This window comes from Epinephelus fuscoguttatus, linkage group LG15, assembly GCF_011397635.1.
Source record: "Epinephelus fuscoguttatus linkage group LG15, E.fuscoguttatus.final_Chr_v1".
Lineage (NCBI taxonomy): Eukaryota > Metazoa > Chordata > Actinopteri > Perciformes > Serranidae > Epinephelus > Epinephelus fuscoguttatus.
Genome location: NC_064766.1, coordinates 844,592 through 871,580, shown reverse-complemented (window position 1 = coordinate 871,580; position 26,989 = coordinate 844,592). Strand labels below are relative to the sequence as shown.

Sequence of the window (26,989 nt, the reverse complement as noted above, 5' to 3'; positions counted from 1 at the left end):
TGCACGACACCAGCCACCCCGCACACAGTCTATTCAGCCTCCTGGCCTCAGGGAGAAGGTACCAGAGCCTCCGTGCCTGCTCCACCAGACTCACAAACAGCCTCATACACCAGGCTGTCAGGATGCTGAACTCTCTCCCCACTCTCCCACTCCCTCCCCTCTGCTCCTCCCCCCAAAACACTCTGGACTCTGAACCCTGACCTACAGATTGACTGTCTTTTTGCACTAATACAGTAAAATACATCTGCTGCTATTACTGACTGTTTTTGCACTATTTAGCACATAGCTTCTGCTGCTATTTTTCCACATATACAGTATATAGTACAGTACTATACATATTTAGATTTTAGTTTTTATAGATTTTATATTTTATTATATTGTTTCTTACTTTTAGTATTAGTAAAACGTCTTTATCTGTTGTGCACTTTATTGTTACTTTAGTGTTAGGAAATGTCTTTAACTGTTGTGCTTGTGCATTTTATCCTGTCACCGTGGGATAGAGAGAAACATCTTCTCGATTCCTCTGTATGTCTGGTACATGTGAAGAAATTGACAATAAAGCTGACTTTGACTTTGACTTTTGAAGTATGGTTATGGCTATGTCTTGCATTGTCTTCTTCAAGATGTAAAAACCCTTGAGCAGGATGGAATTTTTGTTCCATTGCTTGGTAAATGTGTTCAAGGCACAATTTAAGTTATTGTGGCAGATAACCTCAGTGTTCACAGTATAGCAGGTTTTAATGAAAGCTTTACTGGTGGAAACATCTGCCAATTCTGCACAGCAACATGAGCAGAGATCCAAACGAGAGATGTGAGATCAGGTTCATTTGATCTGAGGACTAAAAAACTACATGACTCCCATGTAAATTCAGCACAGCGGAACAGTTCAGCTGTTTTGAAAAGACAGTGTGTAATCACTAAAAACCTTGTCCACTTTAATGTTCAGACAGGTTCTCCACCAGATATCATGCATGATGTGTTTGAGGGTATTGTGCCTGTGGAGCTTTCACATTGTTTGTCACTGCTGATATCCAAGAAATATTTCAGTCTTGAGCTTCTAAACAAATCTATCCTTAGTTTTACCCACAAGTGGTCAGACAAGACTAACAGGCCTCACGTGATTCTACACACATTCTCAAAAACAATCCGGGGGGGGGGGGATAGAGAGTAAAATCCTCTCCTCCATTCCCGTTTGTCTGGTGAACGCCTCTCCTCTATCAATACACTCTGCCAGCAATTTAATAATATTGATGCCAGTTGTAACATTTGAATGTTTTAGTAGTAAGCCATGCTCTAAGCGGGATAATGTATAGTGAGTCGGTGACTGTTGAAAAATAACTCGGCTGTGCGTCGGGGTTCCATTCCACTGTTATTTTTCAACAGTCACCGGCTCACTATACATTATCCTTTACGTGTCTATTGTTGTTTGTACTGATACTGTACATATTGGTATAATTTACTGTGATTTGATGGTAATGTGCATTCTGGTATAATTATTTGCATTACTATTTGTTTTTTCTTCAGATAAATCTGATAACTGTTGCTCAGTCTCTTCACTCATTTATTTAGCATAGTGTCCACACACCTTCCCATTCTACATATACATAGAGCTATACTGGTGGCTTTACAGCCTACATTTTATTGATTATCTCTGATCCCCATGGTCACAATTTGGTCGTTGCGACAGTGTGAGCAACACCGCTGACGCTAGATGGTGCCAAGCCAAAAAAAAAAAAAAAACCTATCTGTTGCGTCTTTAAATACAGTATTAAACTGGCAATATCATGCACTATGGCGTAATGACATTGGAAAAAGTAACCTTACAGTATCTTTTAACCCTGCAGTATTTTTGTTAGATATTTTGATCAATTTGTTACACACTGTAGCTTCCCTATTAAATGAGACTCTTAGCTTTCTGTCTGTAATATGTTTTATGTTTTTACTTAAAAAAAAAAAAAAAAAACACTGAAAGCTTTGGGCTTTGGAAAGCTGGACATTTTTTATTCTTTACAGAAATTTCAAATACAATATTACCCTGCAAAGTGGGATTCCAGAGACTGTGGGTGAACTTGTTCAGAACATAAAGAGGCAGTGTGGGGTGGAAGCCCACTTCAGGCTGCAATATATGGATGCTGAGTTTGGCAATGAATTTACCAACTTGACTTCAGTGTCAGAGATCCAGGACAAAAGTACCTTAAAGCTCATCTTTGATTCAGCCGCCTCTGCCCTGCCTGGGAGCTCCCCACCCCCTCATGCTCAATAGAGTAAACTACAGGTAGGGGTTACTGTTATGGGAAGGCATTTGAAGCCATTTGATGAGTATTTCCTTTTAAAAAAGCAAACAAGCTGTGTTTATGTGTATGTATGTTGTATTTTCAGTTTGTCTTCAAACATTTTTATTTGCACTCAGTTACCAGGACCACATTCTGCATATAACTTTGTAACCAGCTTTGATTTGTTTTTTGGTAATCAGAAAGCTCTAAATATAGACACCTAATGTTGGTTAATTGTTAAATGGTTTACACTTGAAATCTGTCTATGTTTATAGGAATATATGTTGCAGACTGATTTCTCAAAAGCCATGGCTAGTCAGTATCCAAGAATCCAGTCTTTAAAAATGAAGAGGATATGTTCATAGTCTACCAAGGTGTCTGAGTTTCTATAGATTTGTTTTACTAACATGAATACATTTTTTTTATGTTGATGTTGAATATTAACTGGGGGCAGGCTCCAATTTCCTAACTCAGCAGTTACAAGTTTTGCTTGTCCGTCTGTCTTTTTTTTTTTTTTTTTTTAACAGACATGACATAATGCACAAACTGTTGGACATTGAAGTTTTAGGCTGTCTGCTTGTTGTATTTTCACAGCAACACGTTTTCAAGCAGTTGCAAGAAAGTCAGTTTTGCCCTTTCTGGCAAAATTTTATTCCAACAAATCCAGTTTGCTTGTGTTTTTCTTTTCCAAACTTGACATCAGCTGGGGGTATATAGGTTAACATATATGCTTAAATTGCTGAATATATAAATACTCTGTGTCAAAAATGACTTATTTTCTGAATAATTACTATTATATTCATTTTAGTATGATAAAAAGGTAATCTCTTAGCCTAAAGCATTTCAACTTAAAGGGCCACTGTATAAAATGGATTGAAAACCGTTGAAAACAGTGACATCAGTGGTCAAATTCTAGATTGCAGGGCTCACTCGCTCACTCCTCCCATTGGGTAAATGACAGTGGCCTCGTAGGGACAAAAAGCCTTGCGCAGACAAGAGTTTTTCAGGAGTAGGTCTATCTAGCGACGATGTGAATGTTTATTTAGAAATCTAAACCATGTTATGATATTGTAATGAATCCCTCACGAGCAGGAGACCAGAGTAGCGTTCAGGAAAAAGGCCAGTTTATTTGAGCACTCCAAAAACTCTGGTAATACTCCAGGGGTAAAAGACTCCGTCCCAAACTCTGACTCTTCTAGCATAACACACACACTCCATACACACATTCTCGTTTAAAATACCAAGCGGGCCCGACCCCCCCCCCCCCCCCCTCTGCTCCACCAATCTCCAGCCTGCACACTGACTGACAGCGTAGCCTGTAAACAGAGCTCAGCTGTTTATTTAGCCTAGCAGTTTCTCTGGACTATAGTAGCTGCAATGGACGATTTTAAACGCGATTTTGAAAAGTTTCTTGTAGCACAGACACAGACCCAGAGCCATACCTGTTTGAGCCGGAGCATACAGATGAGGAACTTAGATGCTGAGCCGGCGAGAAGAGAGGCTGAATCCTCCGCTCCCATTTTGCTGCACAGAATGGGATTCAGTGCTACCATCATTGGGGAGATATATCATCAGGAGGAAAAGCGCCGCAGAGAGTGCATCACAAGGAGTGAAGCTGCGTCTTCTTTTCCTTGCAGATGACGGTTCGGGTTCATTCTCTCCTGTTGCGTGGTAAGTGTGGTCCATTCGCAAACTTTATAACTAAAAAAACTTTTCACTACTCTCTATCTACAAACTACTAACACTCTCTGCTGTTTCCTCCTCCTTCTTCCTTCCTTCCGCTGTCTTCGTTGGTTTATTTATACATGCGAAACACATTCTCTGGCTGGCTGGATTGTCCGCTCGGTCTGCCGTACATACATGGCGGCGCAAGATGGCGACTTCTCTAAAGCAAGGCCCTTGCTATATATATATATATATATATATACATATATATATATATATAAAAGCATAATTATAAGGCTAAAAAAACCAAACAAATTTTATTTTATAGCGATTATACACTTATATAAACATATTAATGGGTAGAATATTCAGATTCAGATTTGACAATAAACCATGCCAAATATTACACACTGGCCCTTTAACTTTGTTTTGTTGGATCCGCACAATTAATCCATGTAACTATACTATTTTAAAAAGTACACTGAAAAAAGGAGACTGGCCAACTCTTGGATTTATGTAAGCATCTTGGGTGTATTTAACACAATTGCCTCATGTTTTAAAGTTAAACTTAACTATATAGTGTAGAAACTACATAATATGCAGAGACGGTACATGAATTTGTTCAGATCATATTGGGATGAAGTGAGTCAATAAAGCAGCGATGTTAATTATCGCGATACCGCACGTGATCTCGTCTTGAGCGCTTTGCAGGTAGAAGGAAGCAACCATCACATCCAAGGGCTCGCCATACGCCACGCCACGCCACTATTCGGTTGGTAAGTCTGGATTTTCCAATTAAATATTGTCGAAATCTCAGCCAAATGTAGTTTAATGTCTTGAGAGTCACTACGTAACGTTAACGTTAAATAAGTGCCATGAGCTTATTTGCTTGCGCCATTTTATCACCATGTTTCAATTGAATTTGTTTTTTGAGCGGGAGCCGTTCATGTTACATTCAACTTAACTTTGCGGCGCTCCTTAGTCTTCTGTTTGAATTGGTTTGCCAACTGACTGTTAAGTTACATTGTGTGTTAACTGCTCTGTGACTGTAGCGTTAGTGAGATTTGGGCATCGAGCAGCCTCTGCTAATGTCATCAGCGGCATTAAGCTAGCGACCCCCCCCTCCCCCAAAAACACTGTGTAATGAGACCATGAGCAGAAGTAGAGGAAATTCAAATAAAAAAGGACACATTAACTGGTGTGCGTCTGCTCTGTCTGAACAGTGGTGGCAATAATCACGTAGGGATGGCCTGCCACTGCCTAACTTACATAATGGAAACTTATCTTTTTCTGGGATACAAGCTGCTGGCTTTGCACAGTCAGCCCAGTGTTTGAACATGGAACATGATTTAGTCTCTGTTCTCGTCAGAGAAGGCAATATTCACATTAATTATTTGATATTTTACAATGGTTTATGCTAGTTTATGCAGTGTACCTAAATAAAGTTGCCGCTGAGTGTACATCGAATGTATGTTTATTGAAATACAGTTTTGTAATGCCTAGATTATTTGTTTCCTGTTTTGCTGCAGAGTGACAGACAAACTCAAGTCTGCATATCACCTGGAGTCAGCTGATGGATCATGGGCTCAAGTTTTTGTGGTGAGACCAGGATGTTGTATTTGCTCTTATAGTTACAGTAATTATAATGCATTACAGATTTGAATGAATCGCTCAGCATATGCATACACACACACTGGTCACCTCATTAATACATCTGTGCTATCTAATACGACAACTCTGTCATAGGTTCAACTTTTACCTGTATATATTGTCAGACAGGTGATTAATGTAATTAATTTAACTGGTGTGGTCTACTTGAGTGGACTATTTTGTGTTTCTGAGCATTTCAGATATTTTGCCCCTGTCATGTATGGAAACAGATTGGACAAAATATTAGAAAAATGTTCAATACAGTACACTCCATCACACTAGCACTGTTATTAATTCTAAGTATAGCTATCATTTATCTAACCTTTTGCAATCAGTTGATGTGAACCCTACGCTGAACAAGCAGTGCGTGTTCCTGCGCTCTGTAGGCATGGCTTCAGAGAGAAGTCTGACTTTTGTTTGTGTATTTTTTAAAATGTGGCCTGCTCGAACTGTTTTTCCAGGATCTCCAACCCTACCTATAATCCTTCTTTGTTTCCACTTCCACAGTGAATGGTGCTGTGTTCCAGTGATAGAGTGAATGTGGCAATGCAAGACCTGCCCTTCAGTTTTTCCAAGTAGGTCCCATATTCTGAAGCACTATCGAGTCAGACATAGACATTATGGGAATAACAATCGTGTTCCATGTGTGCATGCAAGCTGCCCATGCACTTTTAGAACGTGGAATGCACTGTTAATTCATTTGAATAGATGTCATGTTATTAAAACTAGTCATCATCAGTCAGAGAAATGTACATTTAGTTGCCATTTGTGTCCTTGTAAGTATCTTGTGTCTGAGAGGGATTACTGGACTCACGTTAATGCACATTTGAAGAAAAATGAGGTTGTAACGTGTATGTTCTTGGATTGCAAATTTCAGACAAACATCTTAGGATCTTTTAAATCCCACAAGAGCAGAAAACACAGGTCTTTTTCACCAAAAGATTTTAAACCAGGAATTGTAGCATCAGCCACCCTTGCTTCCCCAGAATCTGCTTCAAATACATCTGATGATGACATTGGTGAGGATGCTCAACCCGGTAGCAGTACTGGTGCTCTAAATGACCTCCCAGATGTAATTGAGCACAGTTTGGCAGCAGCTTTGTTAAAATTAGAACATTTTTCCCATGTACCAAGCAGAGCAATCAATGATTTTTTGGTAGAACTTCACCACTTAACTGGCTGTCTCTCAAAATCTCATGCTGAAGGTGTTGTAGTAGACATTTTTCAGAAGCACAAGCTCCAGGTTGACAGAGCTGTCATAGATGAAATAATCTCCTCTTTGTGCTCAACAAATCCTCTAAAGGCCATAGAGAAGGATGGACCTTTGAGTTCTGCATATCAACGTAAGCAATATTACAAGGCAAAATTTAATGTTGTTGAACCACTTGAATATATTCTGGATGCGAAAGAGAACAAAACATTCCAGTATGTCCCCATCCTAGAATCCCTGCAAGTGCTGCTGAGTAGGAAAGATATTGTGGACAAGATAGTTAGTAATCACGAAACACAAAGGGAGACAGAGACTGGAAAAGAAATTGTGTACAGGTCTTATAAGGATGGTCTGCATTTTAAGAAAAATAGTTTGTTGTCAGGGGAAGACCTAAGTTTATCCATAACTTTGTATGCTGATGACTTTGAGGTCCGTAACCCTTTGGGCACCTCCCGCAAAACCCATAAACTTTGTGCTGTGCATTGGGTACTGAGTAACCTTCCCCCAGGGTCTCATTCTAGATTGTCCTCAATTTTCCTGGCCATTTTGTGTAAAACAGACACTGTAGTCATTTGGTTATGACAAGGTTTTAGAGCCCCTAATACGCGACCTGAGGTCTTTGGAAGTTAATGGCATTTTTGTCCCACAACTGAACAAATCACTGAAGGGTAAAGTGCAGACTATTGCTGCTGACAATTTAGGAGCACATGGAATAGCAGGTTTTGTGGAGAACTTTAAAGGCCCCTACTTTTGTCGTTTTTGTACAGCACCAGCTTCAGATATTCAATTGCATGAGGTTAGGTCAGGAACTTTCAGCCTCAGAACAAACGAAACACATGAAACCCGTGTCAGAGCAGCACTAGATAGTGGCAGTAGCTTTTTTGGAATTAAAAGAGCCTGTCCTTTTACTGGAGCACTGTCTCATTTTCATGTTGTCATTGGCTACCCTCCTGACATTGCTCATGATCTTTTCGAAGGCATTGTGCCTGTTGAAATAGCATATTGCCTCACATTATTAATATCAAAGAAGTATATCACCTTTGATGATATAAACAGTTCCATTCTGCATTTCCCATACAAGTGGACAGACAAAACCAATAAGCCTCATACTTTGCCACAATATCTTTCAAGCAGGAAAACCATAGGGGGCAATGCCCATGAAAATTGGAGCTTGTTAAGATTGCTCCCATTTCTAATTGGCCCCAAGATTCCTGAACATGAGCCAGCATGGCAGGTCTTGTTGGATCTAAAACAGATGGTTGAGCTAGTGGTTGCCCCAGTTCACAGTGACGAGTCTATCGCTTACCTTGAGAGCAAAATTTCAGATCATCGACAAAGGTATCAAGAGGTGTTTCCTAATAAAAAAATGCTGCCCAAACACCACTACATAGAACATTACCCACAACTGATACAGCTTTTGGGGCCTCTCGTGGGACTTTGGACCATCAGGTTTGAGGCAAAGCACAGTTTCTTTAAAAAAAAGTTATGAAACACACCAGTTGCTTTAAAAACGTGCCTCTGTCTCTGGCTCTGAAACATCAGATTATGATTGGTTATCACTTGTCATCTCCAAATATTGATAAACCAGTGTTGGATGTATCAGATGTATCCACTGTCCCCTTAGATGTTTTGAAGGAAGAGCTAGCTCAAGCTTTTAAACAGAGAGATCCTGATGTATCTGAAATAAACATAGCAAAAAACGTTTGGAGCAAGGGAATAAACTACAGACCAGGTATGATAGTGGCATATGGTTCTGAGGGTGGCTTGCCTGAATTTGGGGAAATCCATCAAATATGCATTCTGCAGCAGAGACTATTTTTTTGTGTTGAAACTGCTGTGTGGATGGTATTGTGAGCATTATGGAGCCTTTCAGCTGACTCCATCTCCAGCACGAGAACTTGCTCTTGTGGAAATCTCCGAACTGGTTGATGAGTATCCACTGGCTGCCTATGTAGTTGGGGGTGTGCGGATGGTGACCTTGAAGAGATCAATCTGTGTGTTCTGGTATGTAATAATATATATAAATATATGTTCGGTCTAGATTTCTAGATTTTGAAATGGTTTGGAATTATTATTTTATATTTTAATATGCATGGCTGTGGGCTCTTTGTCCTCTCCTTTTGCCACCTCTTTCCTCCTGTTCTGCTCATTCCTTCTCATCTCCTCTCCTTATCTCTTTCCTTGTCATCTTCCTCCTTTCTTTCTGATTATCCTATCTCTCCTTCCCTCCATCTCTTTCCTCCTCAGCCTCCTGTTGTCTTCTTTCTGTCTCAATTCCATCTGCTCTTCTCTTCCCCTCTTAATCTCTTTAATCCTCATTCTTCTTTTGTCTTCTCTCTGCTCATCTCCTCTTAAAAGTTTGAAAAATTAATGCATGGAAATCCTAGAGAGCACTCTTTTTCAATTCTGTTTTGAGCCTGTAGCGCACTTCATCACTCCTCTGGTATTGTCCTGTGTTCTCCTCAGCCTCTGAATGTTATCACGGGGATATGTTTGTTGTACTCTGTGTTTAACCTTGTTTGTGTGGGAAATGGTGATGGGATTGGCAACATCATGTACTCATGACTGTGATGAAAGGAATGGTAGGACTGTGTTGGGGAACACTAGAGGATAGTGTTAAAAAAAAAACAAAAAAAAAAAACATTGTCCTCTCTGCTGTCACGTACTAATCTGCATGGGAAACCCTGGACACACTAACTGGTGTTTTTTTTGTTTTTGATATTAACTCAATTTCTTGTACACTTTTGACAAATTGATGTTGGCATGTCTGTTTTTCTTTCAGAGTTAAGTTGTCAGATTCTTAAAAGTATTAGTGTTTTAATAGTAAAAGATGAGATTTGGTGATTAACAATCAGTTATAAAACTGATTCTAATTACATTTTCTTATTCTTTCCTAACGACAGTCAAGTGAGACCATGACAACGCAAGCTATCCTCAGAGTTATCCTTGGACCAGACAGTAGTCAGAGGGTCATGTTTTCTGCTGGTCTGCCTTCAACTGTGGCTGAACTAGAGACTAACATAAAGACTCAGTGTAAAATAATGGAACCCTTCCGACTGCAGTTCATGGACACGCTTTTTGGCAACGAGTTTATGAACTTAACTTCAATGGAAGAAATACAAGACAAAGCGACACTCAAAGTTGTATACACATCTTGCCAACCTCAAGACCAAGGTGAACACAGTTTCTCCTTTTCATCAACCAGTGCTCTGGATGACACCTCATCCTGTTCTGGTGACAGCACCGTGATTCTTTCATCTCCAGAGTCTACATCATCACGGGCTTCATGGCCAGATTTGTTCTGTCTTCCCCGTTTCACATACGAGGTGGAAATTAAGCTTGAGAAAGCCCAAGTAGCTTTCAAGGAAAATGGGATGCTGCTGATCCCTGATCCAAAGCTGAAATCCGACATATTAGAGGGGTTGATCCAGGAGGTAGTCAAGTACACAGTCTATCTCACAGACAGTAAGTTTGAAGAAGTTGCAGAGGCACTCATTCTGAAGCATCCATGTTTAAAAGAAAAAGGCTCACCCACTGGCTATGAAGGATGGAAGATGAGCCTCAAATACAAGTTGTCAAACTACCGCACACATCTCCGGAAAGTAGGATGTCCTGAAGTATGTGTGAATTCTTTGAATTATAAACCATCTGAGAAACGTTCCCCTGCTTTTGACGTCAAGAAACCAAAGAGGGATGAAGTGGAATACTGCCCCTCTTTTCCACTTGGAGAATGTGCCCAGTCCCTGGAGAAGATGAGGGTCGAACTCCTTTCAGATGTCAAGAAGTGCAACAACAGAGAGACAATTAGGGCTAAAATGGACAGAACATTTGCATTAAGAAGACAAGAAGTCATTTGTGATGCTCCCATGGTCAGCAATGTTCAAGAGAGATGGCCAGCTCTTTTTGATGCATTGGAGGTAATTTTAAAAATGATGCCCTGACTAGTTGTGTCATAGATAATGTGTTCATGTGTAAAAATAATGCTTGACTTCATTAGGATGTGTATCCAAATATTCCATAGCAGGGACCAGATGATTAACCATGCACAGTGCACGCCAAGATATGGCAGGCAGGTGTAGTTTTGATGTTTAGAAATGTCTTCTAAAATCTGTGGGCTGTGCCGTTATTTAAAAATAATTTCATGTTGTTTCAGATAAATGCAGAGTTTAAGCGCATCACAACCATGCCTCTACAATCAAGGTTTCTGTCGCAGGTTTCAATCTTAGTTGATGACCAGATTCTTTTTTTTTTTCCACATGGCATCTTTCAGATTATTGGAGACAAAACATGGGGTTTATTTTATTGCACTTTTTGTATTCGGGTCTGTAGATTTCAGTTACATATTTTAAAGGCAGTTGTCTCAAAATGAATGTATATTTGTTGTACACTCGCTGTATATTTCATAGCTGGAGTTATAAGACATTTTATTCATAAAACCTTAACTGCCACAGGGCCGTGTGAAATGGGATGTTTCAGTTGTAGTAAGGAATTTTAAATACTTCTAAGAATACTGTTTTGAACCAAGATGTCACAATGAGGTCTGTTTATCCTATGGCTCTTGAATAAAGGTTTTGACATGCAACTGTTCATTTTTATTTTTAATTGGGGTAAAAATGGGTAATGTTAATGATTAAGAGAGTTAATAGAAAGGTATTAGACATTAAAATAAATGATTGCTGGAATGGCAATGGTAACTAACGTTTTTGCATTTCAAATCAGTTCTATAGTTACATCGAATTGTTTACAGTTACAATTGTTATTTAATTTAATCTTGACAATAGAGACCTTGAACATAATGTTTGTATTCTCTTCGAAGATGGTTGCCTGTAACCTTTTTCAAAAGAAAAGGTCTAATTTCCATTCTGTGACTGAGTCGGTAAAACACTGAAAAACTGACATTACTTGTTCACTGTTGATTTGTATTACAGTAGAACAGTAATGCCAGTTCAATTCCTTACCTACTGTCACTGCAGTGAAATTAGACATTTTATTTTGAAAGGTTACTAGTGGTGACAGGCAACCATCTTCAGAGAATAATACAAACAATCTGTTTTAAGGCCTCCATTGTAAAATTGTGTAATTTACACTAGAATATAATACTAACACGTAATATGAAAATAACGTAGTATTTAAGTGACCAAATAGTATTGCGGTAAAAGTTATTGAATAGTGTTGAAATAAAGTGATAAAATTGTGAAGGATTAAAATGTTCCAATAGCTCAAATTACTTTATCAAAACATGTTTGAATCACACTGTATCAACACAAAATGCACAGGTTTATTGGACATGAATAACTTGTGTTAATTTAACTCAATTGTTTAAATTGCTGCCAAAGCAAAACATCTGTGTGCAACCAATGTCCACTATTGAATTAAGTTAATCCAACATGTTCCTTTTTTCAGTGTAGTTGTAACTGCCCTATTAAATTAAGTAACTCATAATTATATCATTCAAGTTTAAATGGAGTTTAAAGTTTAAATAAAAGGAAATTATTAGTATTACCTGTTGTATTATATTGTGAGGGTCTTCTGTGATTGTTACATATCTGTTTCTTGCATTTTATTTCTATAGTTGAGTTGTTAACCCTCACCTTCTTAATTTTGCAGATGGGGCATGTAAATTGTGCCTCTGCCTTACAGTGTCATTCTTTTTGTTTATGTGTAAATCATTTTTGTCTTCTTTTATGTCATGTCTCTGTTATGGTTATGTCTGTGTATGTGGACACTTGTGTTTTTTCTTTTGTGGCTCTCTCTTCTCATCCCATTCTCATCTGACTAACTATGTATTTATGTATGTAACTGTCATACTAAATTTTTATTTTTCTCAACATTGATACTATAAAAAGTTTAAGAGTTATCCATTTGAGCATTAGGAGCCTTCTTTCAAAAATCGATCTTTTGAGAGCCTGGGTTTCTCACTACAGACCTAATGTTGTTACTCTCTCTGAAACTTGGTTAAAAAGTAGTATTTCTGATGAGGAAATCCAAATTGATGTTTTGTTTAGATTGGATAGAGGCAGTAGGGGTGGAGGTGTGGCAACTTACAGTATGTTGCTTCTAGATTTATGTCACATGTTATTATTCCCCAAATTGACCCTGAGTATTTTGAGTGCCTTTTTATTAAGATAAGTTCTCATGGAAATAAACACTAGGCTTCCATCTGCACCTTCCGAATCCACTAAATGTATACGTCTACAATCGGCTCTCTTAATTCTCCAACCGAATTGATTATTTTAGGAGATTTTAATGTCAACTGGTTTGATCGTTCTGCTTCAACTGATAAAAACGTGTTTGATAGCACAGATTTAACTCAATTGATTACTGAACCTACCAGAGTAACTGAAGCATCATCATCCCTGCTAGATTTGATATTTGTTTTTCACCCAGATAGGATTATTAAATCAGAGGTGCTTCCTGATTGTTTCAGTGATCATTCTATTATGTTTTGTGTTTGGAAAATTAAAATCCCTCGTCTGCATCCAAGATACATTAATGTGTGACACTGTAAAAACATAAATACTGACCTCTTTATTCATGATGTTACTGCAATAGACTTGGATAGATTTCAGTTGATACCTCATGTTGAAGATGCATTGAATTTTCTTTTGAGTGAATTTAGCAAAGTTATTGATAAACATGCCCCTTGGAAAATGATGAAAGTCAAAGGAAGACATTTACCATGGATCTCTTCAGATCTCATTTCTCATTTTAAACTTCGAGATAAGGCCTGGGCTAAATATCGAACATCTAAGGATCCAGCTGATTGGGAAGCATATAGACACTTAAGAAAACTGTTAAAAAAAAAAGAAAATAGGAATGCTAAGTCCAATTATTATAGAGATAGTCTTTGTCAAGATTTTTCTAATAGTTTGAAAGGTATTCTCAGTCCCAGTAAGAGCCCTTCTGCCCAGATCCGTATTATGAGGAAGTTGTCCATGACCCTGCCATTATCGCTCCTTGTAGGGTGTATTCTTTTGTATCACCTTCCTTAACTCAACTACCAGCAGCTCATTTTCCTTTAGACGTTTCTTACCCACTGAAATCATGCAGGTCATTTCTAGCCTAAATGTTAGTTGTGCTCCTCGGCCTGATGGCTTAGAGGCTAAATTTATAAAATTAGCCTCTCAAGTGCTTATTTTTCCACTTGCCGATTTATTTAATCTGTCCCTATGTCCTTGTAAACTCCCAAGTATTTGGAAATATGCCAAAGTCACTCCACTTCATAAAGGAGGTGATCCACTGGATTTAAATAATTACAGACCTATTTCTATTATTTGCACCACAGTTAAAATATTGAAAATTAATTCATAATCAATTATCACAATATATTAATGATTTCAATATTTTATCCCTTTTTCAATCTGGTTTTTGTCCTAATTTTTCTACGACAACTGCCCTTGCAAAATTTACTAATGATATATTTTCCTCCTTAGATAAAGGTCAGTTTACTGGTGCTATTTTCATTGATTTAACCAAAGCATTTGATTTAGTGGATCATTATCTCCTTTTGGACAAACTATATGCTATTGGTGTGTCTCAACAAGCATTATGTTGGTTTAATTCTTTCCTCATAATCGTCGTCAATGTGTTTCTTCTCTTCACAATAAATCCTATTATTTAATTGCTGAAAAGGCAGTACCACAAGGATCAATATTAGGACCTTTACTATTCTCAATTTTTATCAATGATCTTACAGATATCTGTTCTAATTGCTCTGTTCAGTTATATGCTGATGACAAGGTTATATACACATCTGACTCTGATATAGCTAAAATCCAAAGGTCTCTGCAATCAGAGTTTTCTTCTGTTCAAAAATCATTTTTTAATAATCTCATAGTAAACAAATAGAAGTCTTGTAGCATGTTATTTGGCAATTAGTCTGAGTGGGCGGAAGTTAGCTGCAGAGATCAGCCTCTCACTGGGCAGAACGAGCCACCCGCTGAAGTCCCGCCCTACTACCTCCGGTTGTGTAGCAGTTTTCAACCGTTTTCAACACGTCCTTTACTAACTTTTGCGGTGTTTGATCTTGCGGGGATGTAGCCATTTTTCTGCCATGGTTCGCGTCCTGTAGGTGATATTTTTGTGGGTGTGTTACACCAAAACCATACCACAGCAATATTTTTGCAAGCGCACCGTTGCTGTGGCACTGCCCAGAACGATTGTGATTGGTTGAAAGAAGTACAAGCAGCCAGGGCGTTTTTTTTCTCCAATCTCAGAGTGACAGTTGGCCCGGTCTGGTGAGCGAGACTATTTGGCAATAAGTATAACCTTAAGCACCTATCTGCTGAATCTGCTATTAATTTTACTGGCATTTAAATACTTGGGACTTTGGCTAGATTCTGAACTTACTTTTAGATCTCATATTGATTCCATTAAATATAAAATAAGGGTAAGTCTCAGAATATTATATAGGTCAATCAGTTGTTTTACTCCTCGAGTATGAAAACAAATTGTTAAGATAAGATATGATAAAATACAACTTTATTGATGCCACAATTGAGAAATTCCAGTGTTACAGCAGTCAAAGGGAAAGAGTCAGATTAGATTTAAAAATTTAAACTTAAAAACTTAAAACTTAAAAACTAGGTATGCAAAATAATGTACAAAAAATACAAGAAACGGCTATAAATAACAATAATAATAATAATAATAATAATGATAATAATGAGAAGTGGATAATAATGAGCAGTGAATAAAAATGAGCAGTGGATTAAAGAGAGCACATCTAGTGCTAAGCAGCTTTTATTTCCCATTATTGATTGTGGTGATATTATATATCAAAACACCTGTGAAACAAATCTTCATCCTTAAAATGTAGTTTATAATAATATCTGTAGATTTGTTTTGAGGTGTCCTTATTGCGCACATCATTGCTTTATGTATGAAGCACAGTTGGCTACCACTTCACTTGAGAAGACATTTTCATCGATTGCTTTTTTTTTTTTTTCAGATGGTTCACATTAATTATCCTTTATATTTAAAACAGCTTCTAGTTCCTTTCACTCCATCATATTGACTTAGACACACCCAGCAGCCTTTCTTTATTGTGCCAAGAATCTTCAAAGAAATTGGGAGACGTGCTTTTAAGTTTAAAGCACCAGATTGGAATAATTTGCTTAATTCACTCAGATCGACTACCTCTTTTTATTTCTATAAGACTTCTTTGCTTGTTTACCTTAAATCCACTTGTTCTTGTTCTTGCTTTTGATTATATTTATTTATCTGTGACCATTGAAGTAGCTGTGGTCTGAGATGGTGGGAGAGCCCTTATGTGTATGTCCTGTAGATGATGTCTTGACTTTGATGTGTGTGTTATTTGATTCTTTAATTGGTTATTCATTCATTCATTCATCTTCTAACCGCTTCATCCTCTTGAGGGTCGCGGGGGGGCTGGAGCCTATCCCAGCTACATCGGGCGAGAGGCAGGGTACACCCTGGACAGGTCGCCAGACTATCGCAGGGCTGACACATAGAGACAAACAACCATTCACGCTCACATTCACACCTATGGACAATTTAGAGTCACCAATTAACTGTTAACAATTGACTGTGGGAGGAAGCCGGAGTGCCCGGAGAGAACCCACGCTGACACGGGGAGAACATGCAAACTCCACACAGAAGGGCTCCCACGCCCGGGATCAAACCGGCAACCCTCTTGCTGTGAGGCGAGAGTGCTAACCACCACACCACCGTGCAGCCCCTAATTGGTTATTATTATTTATAAATTTATTTGTTTTGATTCTGTTTGCTGTTGTTCAGTGTTTGTAGAATGTTTGTTGAATGTTTGTTTTGTGTTGGAGGACCCACTCAAAAACAAGATGGTGCATCTCAAGGGGTTTATCCCTGAATTAAAACTTCAAATAAATACATTTTATAACGTTAAGCGAACAAGTTATTTTTTTGAGTGCAGCAGTGGGGGAGAGTGATGGGCAGAGATGAGCTATGTTTTTTAGGTGGAAGAAGGCAGTACTGGTGATGTGATTGACATGTTTTTGGAAAGAAAGGTTGTTGTCGAAAATGACTGAGGTTGCAGATGTGTGGGGAGGAACGCAGAGTGAGATTGTCAATGGTGAGGCAGAAGTTGTGTGAGGGTTTGGTGGTTTCATTTGCATTTAGAAATGTTAAATCTTAATTATAATAAAACACTTACCTGGAACAAACCCTATTATGGATACTATGTATGGTCCATACAATGTAATTACATTCTATTAAGTAGTTTTTGTTGGTTTTCGGTTTACTCTCTTTACATCATGCAGAGCTGCTGATGCAAACAGAACATTCATGTAAACTGTTGTATGTACCAGCTGCCCTTGTTGACTCTAGTATTAACTTGCACTTGGTGTTACTACAGTAGTCACAGGTGTCTCCAAATGTTAGGGATTACAACTGTTAACTTGTGACAGACTTACAAGGGCACCGTAACAGATTTGGCAAGTGTAGATGTGGTTTTACACAAATGCTGTCTTTGTGTGTGTGTGTGTGTGTGTGTGTGTGTGTGTGTGTGCGTGTGTGTGTGTGTGTGTGTGTGTTTTGTGTAGTTACATGAGTATCCATGCCCATGACTTGGCATAATCTTCCACTATCTTCAGGCCCAGCTCCTTAGTGTCCAGTAGTCCTTTTATACCCCTGCATAGAGAAAAAGAAATGCCATGTTTTAGGGTCCATGTACATCAGCTAGATGCTAGAGAACACTTGACTATACACATTTGCATTCCAGGTCTTGATGAGCTACTTTTCAGCAACATATCTGACTTTTTGTACAATGGAAATTATAATTGTAATAAACAAATCAGTGAGGCTGTTTACACCTGACATTGACATTTTTCAGTGATCTGAACACAAGTGGACAGCCAAGACTCATCACAGTTCACACCTGTGTCTATCATGCATTTCCAGCTAACCATTTACGTTCAAATTTCATCACTGCCTACATCAGTTACACTAGAAGGTCAAAGGCTCTGCCCACAGTTATTATGTCCACACTTTAGCAGGTTTGCTATTTACGTAAGCAGTTGTGTTGCTGCAAGTGAAGATATCACTGTCAGCAGAATCCAACACCTCTCCTTCCACAGCACAAAACGAAGGCTGCATGCTTCACGTCATCCAACTCATGGTAAAATGAGTAAGTTAAAGAGTATGCGGGTGATGTTACTGTGTTACAGGCTCAAGATTAACTTCTTCTTTGAGTCAAAATGCATCATAACAGATCATTTTATTGCTTTCTCCCTCACTAATCCTGAACATTCAATGACTGTTTACAACTCTGTTACATACCTTAAATCTGCTCTGTACAGCAATAGACCAGCAGCCTTCAGTCTGCAACAGGAAGTCCCAGAAACACTCACATGCTGTTAGATCTGATTCCAATTTATTAACATTTTTCAGACCCATATATCAGTTTGTCCACAGTCTCCAGGTGTTTTAATTATGACAGAGAAGCCTGTTAAAATGATTTAGAGGCGATCTGTGATTTCTGTTCATGGTTCAACCTCCATTTTACATGAATTCTCATGTAAATGAGCATCTACAATGGCAACTTTAGAGCCTAGTGTGTGTCTCAGCTGCCCCTAAATACTTCAGTAATTACCCTTCTGCTCTCTCTTGCTCAGCATGTCAGATGTTAAATTAATAATAATAATAATAATGATAATACATTCTATTTATGCAGTGCTTTTACAGCTCTCAAAGACGCTTTACATTTAAAAAGAAAAGGAAAGAAGTGCACATGAGGAACCAAGAACGAAAAGCTAATGTTAAAGGTTAAAAGCAGATTTGAAAAGGTGGGTTTTCAGGAGTGATTTGAAGGTGGATGGATTTGGACAGTCACGGATGTGTATAGGGAGGGTGTTCCAGAGGGAGGGGGCAGCTATGGAGAAGGCTCTGTCGCCCCAGGTTCAGTGCTTGGTCCTGTATGGGGGTGAGAGGAGGTTTTTGTCGGATGATCGAAGGTTGCGGGAGGGAGTATGGTGGTGGAGCGTGTCCGTGAGGTAGGAGGGGGCCTGGCTGTGGAGGGCTTTGTGGGTGAGGAGGAGGATCTTGAAATTGATTTGTACGAGACAGGGAGCCAGTGTAGGTTTTGCAGGACAGGGGTTATATGTTCACGGGAGCTGGTGTGGGTGAGGAGGCGGGCAGCAGAGTTTTGGATGTACTGAAGTTTGTTGTTGGCAATGTTTCTAAGGTGAAAGAAGGCAGTTTGAGCGAGGCGGCTGATGTGATGTTCAAATGAGAGGTTATTGTCGAAGATGATACCAAGGTTGCGGATGAATGGGGAGGGAGAGAGAGTGGTGTTGTCAATGCTGAGGGTGAAGTTTTGTGTTGCTGTAGAGAAGGATTTTGGGCCGATGAGTATTATTTCAGATTTGTCACAGTTGAGTTTGAGGAACTTGGCTTGTAGCCATGATTGGAGTTCAGTTAGACAGTTGGTGAGGGTAGAGCGGGTGGCCGGGGTGATGGATTTTGTGGAGATGTAGATTTGGATGTCGTCAGCGTAGCAGTGGAAATGGAGACCATGACGACGGATGATGGAACCAAGGGGGAGTAGGCAGATGATGAAGAGGAGAGGACCAAGCACCGAGCCCTGAGGGACATCTTGAAGCAGGGGGACGGTGGCAGAGGTGCAGTTGTTGACGTGGATGAACTGATGTCTGTCGGTGAGGTATGATTTGAGCCAGGAGAGAGCAAAGCCAGTGATGTTGAAGGAAGTTTGTAGGCGGGACAGCAGAGTGGTGTGATTGATGGTGTCAAAGGCAGCTGTGAGGTCGAGGAGGATGAATATGTTGAGGTGGCCAGAGTCGGCAGAGAGGAGGAGGTTGTTAGTGATTTTGAGGAGGGCGGTTTCGGTACTGTGTTGAGGGCGGAATCCGGATTGAAATGGTTCATATAGTTCATGAGAGCGGAGGTGGGTTTTGATTTGGGAGGCGACAACACGTTCCAGAATTTTTGACAGAAAGGGAAGGTTCGAGATGGGATGGAAATTTGAGATGACGTCAGGGTCCAGGCCGGGTTTTTTGAGGATGGGGGTGACAGCGGCCAGATTCAGGGATTTAGGGATAGAGCCAGAGGTGAGGGAGGAGTTAATGATGGTAGTGATGAGTGGGGAGATAGTTGGGAGACAGACTTTGAGGATGGAGGATGGTATGGGGTCCAGGCCAGAAGTGGAGCTTTTCATCTTGCAGACGATGGGGAGGAGTTCCAGGGGGGGACAGGGGTGAAGTGTGACAGTGGTTGAGTGGTGGTGGAGGCGGTGAGCGCCGGAGAGACTGAGATGGGGGGGGGGGGGGGGTTTGCTGAGTTGAGTGTAAATGGTTTCGATCTTTGATTGAAAAAATGCCAGGAAGGAGTTGCATTTGTCAGTTGTGATGGAGGAGAGGGTGTTGTCGCTGGGTTTGAGGAGTTTATTGACGGTGGAAAACAGAGTCTTGGGGTTATTGGAGCCAGAGTGAATGAGTTGTGAGTAGTAGTTGGACCAGGCAGCAGTGAGAGCGTCTTTGTAGTTTGAAAGGTGGTCTGTATAGGCATGGAGATGGACTGTAAGACTAGTTTTCTTGTAAAGTCTTTCAAGCTGGCGCTTACGGGTTTTCATGTGATGGAGTTCAGGAGCGTACCAAGGAGACGAGTGAGTAAATGAGACAGTTTTGGTTTTTAAGGGAGCCAGTTTGTCGAGGCAGAGGGACAGTGTGTTGTTGTAGAGGGTGACCAGGTCAGAGGGGTTTGGGGTCAGCGGGGTGATGAGTGTGGACAGAGTATTTGCCAGTGAGTCAAAGAAAGCAGAGGGGGAGATGGACTTGATATTTCTGAAGGATATAATGCATTTGAGTTGTGGGGGAGGGAGAGGGGTCTTGAAGTCCACAGTGATGGCCAGGTGATCCGAGATGTGGAGGTTAGTACTGGAGAGTTGGTGGAGGGTGAGACCGGCGGAGCAGACTAGGTCCAGGATGTGGCTGTGGTTGACATGCTGGGTGAAGTGAAGGCAGTGGAGCAGTTCCAGGAGGTCTATTGCACTTTTGCAGTTTGGATCATCGATATGGATATTGAAGTCCCCCAGCAGGAGAACTGAGGGGGATACGGCGGATAGCTGGGTGAGGAATTCAGCGAGGTCTGAGAGGAAGGAGTTGTTTGGTTTGGGAGGGCGGTAGATGATGGCGATGACCAGGGAAGCGGGACCAGTTTGAGGGTGACTTGTTTGAAGGACTGAGCAGGAGGTATGGAGATTGTGGATATTTTAAAGCGTTTCTTGTAGATGGCAGCAACGCCACCGCCCCGTCCGTTGGGCGGGGTTTGTCGGTGTAGGTGTAGTCAGTGGGTGTGGTCTGGTTTAGGGAGAAGTAATCCAGGGGTTTGTGCCAGGTTTCGGTGAGGCAGAGGAAGTCCAGTTTATTGTCAGTGATGAATTCATGTAGGATGGCACTTTTGTTGGTCAGTGAGCGGGTGTTGAGTAGAGCCAGTTTCAGTTGTTGTAGGGTTTGAGTAGTACAGGAGGTGGCAGGAGTGCAGAAGATGGGGGATAGGTTTTTGTAATTCACAGTCTTAGTGCAGTAAGGGCGGGGTAGTCTGTGTTTTATGATGGACTGTATGGGGAATGTCACAGGTGGGAGGGTTAATGTTTGATATGGTCGGACGGGGGCGCTGGTGAGCGGTGCTGTGCTCTGTGCTGCAGTTGAAACGGGGTGAGGAAGTGTGTCGGTGGAGGGGGCGTGTGATGTAAATAGTCACGCACGTGGCGTGTGATGTACAGCATGCTGTATATTGGCTGCCAGCGTGCGGCTTCCCAGGGAGGTAGGGTGAATGCCATTGTGTTTGAAGAAAGAGGGACTGTCGGTGAAGTTGAAGCCTCGAGCGTAGCAGGTAGGCCTGAGGCAGGTATTCAGCAGGAGCAGCCTGGAGAAGCAAGCATCCCCGCGACCAAGTGTGGGAATGGGACCGGAAATAAAAACGGACTTTCCACAAGTGCGTAGGAAGTCCAGGAGGGAGGTGAAAGCACTTTTGGTCCGCTCAGAGGCGCCGCGAGCCAGGTTGTTGGTCCTACGTGCACCACGATGCGGATAATGGAGGAAGGGAGTGACTGCAGCAGCCCAGGGAGTTTTCCCAGGATTACCGGGACTGTGGCTCCAGGGAAACAACAGGTGGTGGCACTGAAGAAGCGGATATTTCTTGTGATGGAGTCTCCGTTGATCAGGGTGGTTGGAGGGAAGAGCGGGCGTGGAAAGGTTTTTGTCGGGTTGGATGGTGGCGAGCCAGCGTCCGGGTCGTCCGCTGGCCGCGGGATCGGTGACCGGGCACAGTCGGACAGGTGTTGCGGTGGATCAGCCGTTACAGCCCTAGGAGGAGGAGAGTCTGCCGGGAGCGTGGAGTGGAGGAGGCCTCCGGAGCGTCTGAGGACGGCTTACTTCAGGAATTTGCGACGTGAAGCAGAGGTAGTAGAGCTGGTGATGCGGGACTGCAGCAGAGCAACTCTGGGTACCGGCAGGTGCTGGTGGGGAGGAGGGCTCCACGTCACCCATTTGCACCGGGCCGCCGGGGTGGTGAGCCGCAGGTACACCGCCAGCTGCCAGTGTGGAGCCAGCCACGATAATCCCAGAGGCAGGGCAGCTAGAGCGGGGAGACGGCGCCCCAGCAACCGCCACGGCACTGGGGACCGCGGGGACGCCATCAGCTGCAAGTGTAGGACTAGCTAACGTTACCCCAGATGTGGAGCTACCTGAGCCCGAGGGCGAAGCACCTGTAGCAGCAGGCAGAGAGGGGCCAGTGGCTTTTCCAGAGCCAGGCGTTGCACAACCACCAGCAGCCGTGTGCAGAGAGCTAGCGGCGGGGCTAGCACGTTGGCTAGCTTGAGCTATGCTAACCGGGCGAAGATCTGGGTTGTCTGCTAGCGCCTCAAAGCGATTGGAGAGGCTCAGGCGAGGAGGAGAGGCAGTAGCATCCTGGAGTCTCTTTCTGTCGCGGATCACAACTTCAGCCCAGGATGTCTGGAGGCTGGGTGTGGAGGAGGAGGAAGGCTGCGGACCAGTGGAGGTATCCCATCGGACGGTGTCCTGGAGGGCCGCTTTGAGGGAGACAATGTGCAAGGACTGTTCGTGAGCCAGGTCCAGGCAGGAGGTCAGTATGGCCTGTTTATCTTGCAGTTCCTGGGAGAGTCAGCGGATGTCTTCCTCAAGGTCTGTAATCTGTTTATTTGCTTTTGTGAGCATTATGTTGTCACAGGCCATGGATGTAGCACGTTGGCTAGCTTGAGCTAAGCTAACGGCTAGGTGGTGCCGGTAGTCAAGGCGTGGGTAAATGCAGAAATAGGACAACAGCCAGTAACTTTAGAGCCAGCAGGGTTGTGATAAGGAGGCAGGGGTGTATAGGTGCCACTGGAGGGAGAATAGCTTCTTGGATCAGCAACGTGTCAGGTGTGGAGAGCAAGCTGCCGTGCTGCTATGCTATATCTCGTTGTTCTTTGAGTCTTCAGCCTTCGACCTGCAAAGCATGTCAGGAAAAACTCCCTAAAAAACCCTTATTCGGGAAAAAAGGAAGAAACCTTCAGGTAGGCCGAGTCTTTGCAGGATCCCCTACTAGGACGACTGACCATTCAGGACTCTCAGACTCTGACTCAGTGATCATCAACTGCGTGACCTTTTTGGTCTTCCAGACCTCAAATTGACCTCCACAGCTGATTATTCATTAAATTATTCATTATTCATTAAATTATTCATCTGCCACCTCAAGCAGTAATGGTACATGAAATAAATGTAGTTTGTTTGCTGTATTGGAGGTGAGTCTCAGTGAATAAGTTATTCACATTAGAAATAATGACACCCGATTACGCCAATTGGAGGTCACTCAAATTAGTGTTGAGTGTGTGCTAATGGAAAAACAATATTGGACTCCATAGTTTTCTCTGGATCCCTCCCAAATCTGACCAGTTTAGCCTCATGCCATCACTGAACTGTTAGCTGTTGTGTCCGGCAAATGACGTGAGCTTTGTAGATAACTGGTGAACTTTCTGGGGAAACTTAGTCTTATTAGGAGAACCGGCATTCATTCCACTTTGGATGGAGCTGCTCTTTGCTAGAGTTTGTTAGAGGTTCAAAATCATGACAACCCAGAGTTGAGACCAGGAAGCAGAGTCGCAGTCTTACACAAACCTCTGGGCTTCCACTAGAGCCGTTACCCATAATGCCATAAAAACGGTGCGTCAGAGGTGTCCTCTGACAGCTTAAATATTTTAAAGCTGTCAGAGGATTTTAAGGTTCTTTTATTAGTTTTTAAATGTCTTAATGGTCTTGGGCCATCTTATTTATCTGACTTGCTTTTATCATATCAACCCTCGCGGATCCTGAGGTCCTCTGGCACCAGCCTTTTAATTGTCCCAAAAGACAGAACAAAAACCCACGGGGAGGCTGCATTCAGCCATTATGGCCCACACTTGTGCAATAGCCTGCCAGAGAGCATCAGGACTGCAGAGACTGTTGATGTTTTTAAAAGGAGGCTCAAGACTCACCTTTTTAATTTGGCTTTGAACTGATTTCTTCTACTCTTCTTTTATTATATTTTTTATATATTTTATTTTATTTTATTTTATTTTATTTTATTTATTCATTTATTTTTATTTATGTTTAGTTTTTAGCTCCAGTGTTTCCTCATGGGGGCCTCCACACTGGGAGGTGTGTCCAGTCTACCTGCGGGGACGTCGTCCTGGAGACCCCTCGGGCCCGGAGGACTGGGGTGCTCTGCACCATGTGTGGAGTCCGCCCCGGTCTGGGTATCTGGGTTGGGGTGGTCTCTGTGGCGGCGCTCCCTGCGGCTGTCAGCTGTGGCACCTCTCGGTGTGGATGGCTCCCCATAGGTGGTTTTTCCTCACCTGGTGCCTCAGTGCCCTGCCATGTCACTATACTGACAGTTAGTGAGTGCTGTATGTGTGTGTGTGTGTGTGTGTGTGTGTGTGTGTGCGTGTGTGTGTTATAAGTGGGGGGTGGGAGGGGTGGGTTTTTCAATGTTTTTTTATTTTGTGAAGCACGTTGTGTTGCATTTTTAATGTATGAAAAGCGCTATGAAAATAAAGTTTGATTTGATTTGATTAAATCTAAAGTAAACAAAGAAGGAGTTGTACATAAAGGCCTGGTAAAAATTAACACCTCTTCTGCAAAAATGGAACAAAACAAGAGAATTAAACGTGGACATTTAAACATAAAGCAGTGTTATTAACAGTTTAATATTGGATAATCATATTGATTTACTTTGTCTCACTGAAACCTGGCTGTGTCATAATGAATATGTTAGCCTAAATCAGTGATACTGAACTTATGGCCCAGGGGCCAAATCTGGCTCGTGACAGGGTGCCAGGTGGGCTGCTGACCATTTTCTAATTCACAATGAAAAGTCACACTGTAATTTTTTATTTACATTGAATGTAAATAATATGTCGGAGTGCATAAAGTAAATAAAGCCTGACCTGTGCAGTGCTGCTGCGACTGGATTTGCCTCTTGGCAAAGATGAATGAGGAGGGCAAATGTCTACTGATAGTCTTTGACACCCAACCTGGAGAACAGCTACTTCCTATGCCTTCATTCGAGCTTCGAGCTTCCGGTGGCGCTGCTCAGCTGGCAACCCAGGCTCTAGTGCTGCGCTGCATGTTATGTGTTTTACCCATTTTATTTTGTTATTCGTGTTTGTTGCAACTACTAGTGCTCTTTGTACCAGAGTGTTAATACCACTGACCAACTACTGCGTGTTGTAGGAGAGCCTCCATGCCTGTTGAAACAGATGGGGGACACGACGCAGCTTGCTCGACTAGCTGCTAACCTCGCCGAGGGATGACCAACTCCGTGAGTGACGACTCAGCTAACAAGCTAACAGACACTCCGCTAGCCAGCTAGCTGGCAAGCTTGTGGGCTCGGTTGGCTGCTTACCACGCCGACAGACGGTCACTCCTCGGAGCCTGAGTGCAGACTAACGCCATGGCGGCACTACTCGCCATGCTGACTCTTTTTCTGGTGGTTGGTGAACTACTTTGTAAGAGCTGGTCCACATAAACTGTGCACACGGACATGGAGGTGCATCGGGTGTACTCCAGAGAGGCCCTGCTTGCTCTGCGGGCAACAGGAGAAGTAATCAGAGCTACAGGCTACAGTTAGGCTAAAAACATCAGAATTCAAATGACAATTTTCGAAACAACTTTTTATGTCGGGGCTTCAGGGCACTTGGATCACTACGGATGAGCATGTTGGAGATATTTTGTTGTTTCAATTCTGTGTTCTTGGACATTAGTCTGGGGCACTGTCAGCCATTAGGTGTGCTAGCCGCTCCCCCCGCCGATCTCTGCAAGGGATGTGAGGACTCTAAAACTTCACCAGGGCCTACATCGGCATATGGGTGAGTAGATAATGGCTGAACTTTAATTTTTGGGTGCACTATCCCTTTAAAGTTGATATATGGACCCTTTACAATTTGCATATAGACAGGGGCGGAGCACAGAGGATGCCATCATAAGTATGATACATCTAATAAGCAAGCACATTGAGGACGCTAAAGCCTATGCTCGTGTTTACAGATTTTAGTTCACCTTTTAACACACTCCAGCCCCACCTGCTTGTCAAAAAGTTAAACGATATGCATGTGAACCCTTTTATCATCAGATGGTTTTACTCCTTCTTGACTAACAGATCCCAACAACTAAAGGTTAATGGCACCCTCTCAGAGACTAAATTCTGTAGCACAGGAGCTCCCCAAGGGTGTGTTAGCTCACCAATTTTGTTCACACTGTACACAAATGAGTGTAGAAGCTCAAAGCCCAGTAACCATGGAATTAAATTCTCCGATGACACACTGATTTTAAGCTTGCTGCAGGATAGGGACTCGCCCTCAGTGTATCACAATGAGGTGACAAATTTTAAATTCTGGTGTGACAGTCATCACCTCATTCTCAACACCAATAAAACAAAGGAGATCATTTTTGATCTGAGAGAGGTGAGAGACCATGACCCTGTTACCATTGGGAACTGTGTAATTGAGCAGGTGGAGTCTTATAAATATCTGGGTGTCATTTTTGATTTTAACTTGAAATGGAGCAACTATGTTGATTTTCTGTGTTCCAAGCTGGCCCAAAGAATTCACTTTCTTAGAAGACTAAGACTGTTTGGAGATAACCCTGACATCATGCTTCTACAATGCTGCTACATTGTAGAATGTTAGAATGTTAGCACAGCTACA

The 26,989-nt window shown here is 41.9% G+C and overlaps 1 protein-coding gene across 1 annotated transcript in view; it reads right to left on the bottom strand.

Annotated features, from left to right (window-relative positions):
* Positions 1 to 26,989, bottom strand: part of LOC125902799 (choline transporter-like protein 5-A) — a 304,241-nt gene that overhangs the window by 149,125 nt on the left and 128,127 nt on the right. The window contains exon 9 of the mRNA XM_049599411.1: positions 17,341 to 17,424. Coding sequence (XP_049455368.1) covers positions 17,341 to 17,424 — 84 coding nt within the window. The remainder of the gene's footprint in view (positions 1 to 17,340; positions 17,425 to 26,989) is intronic.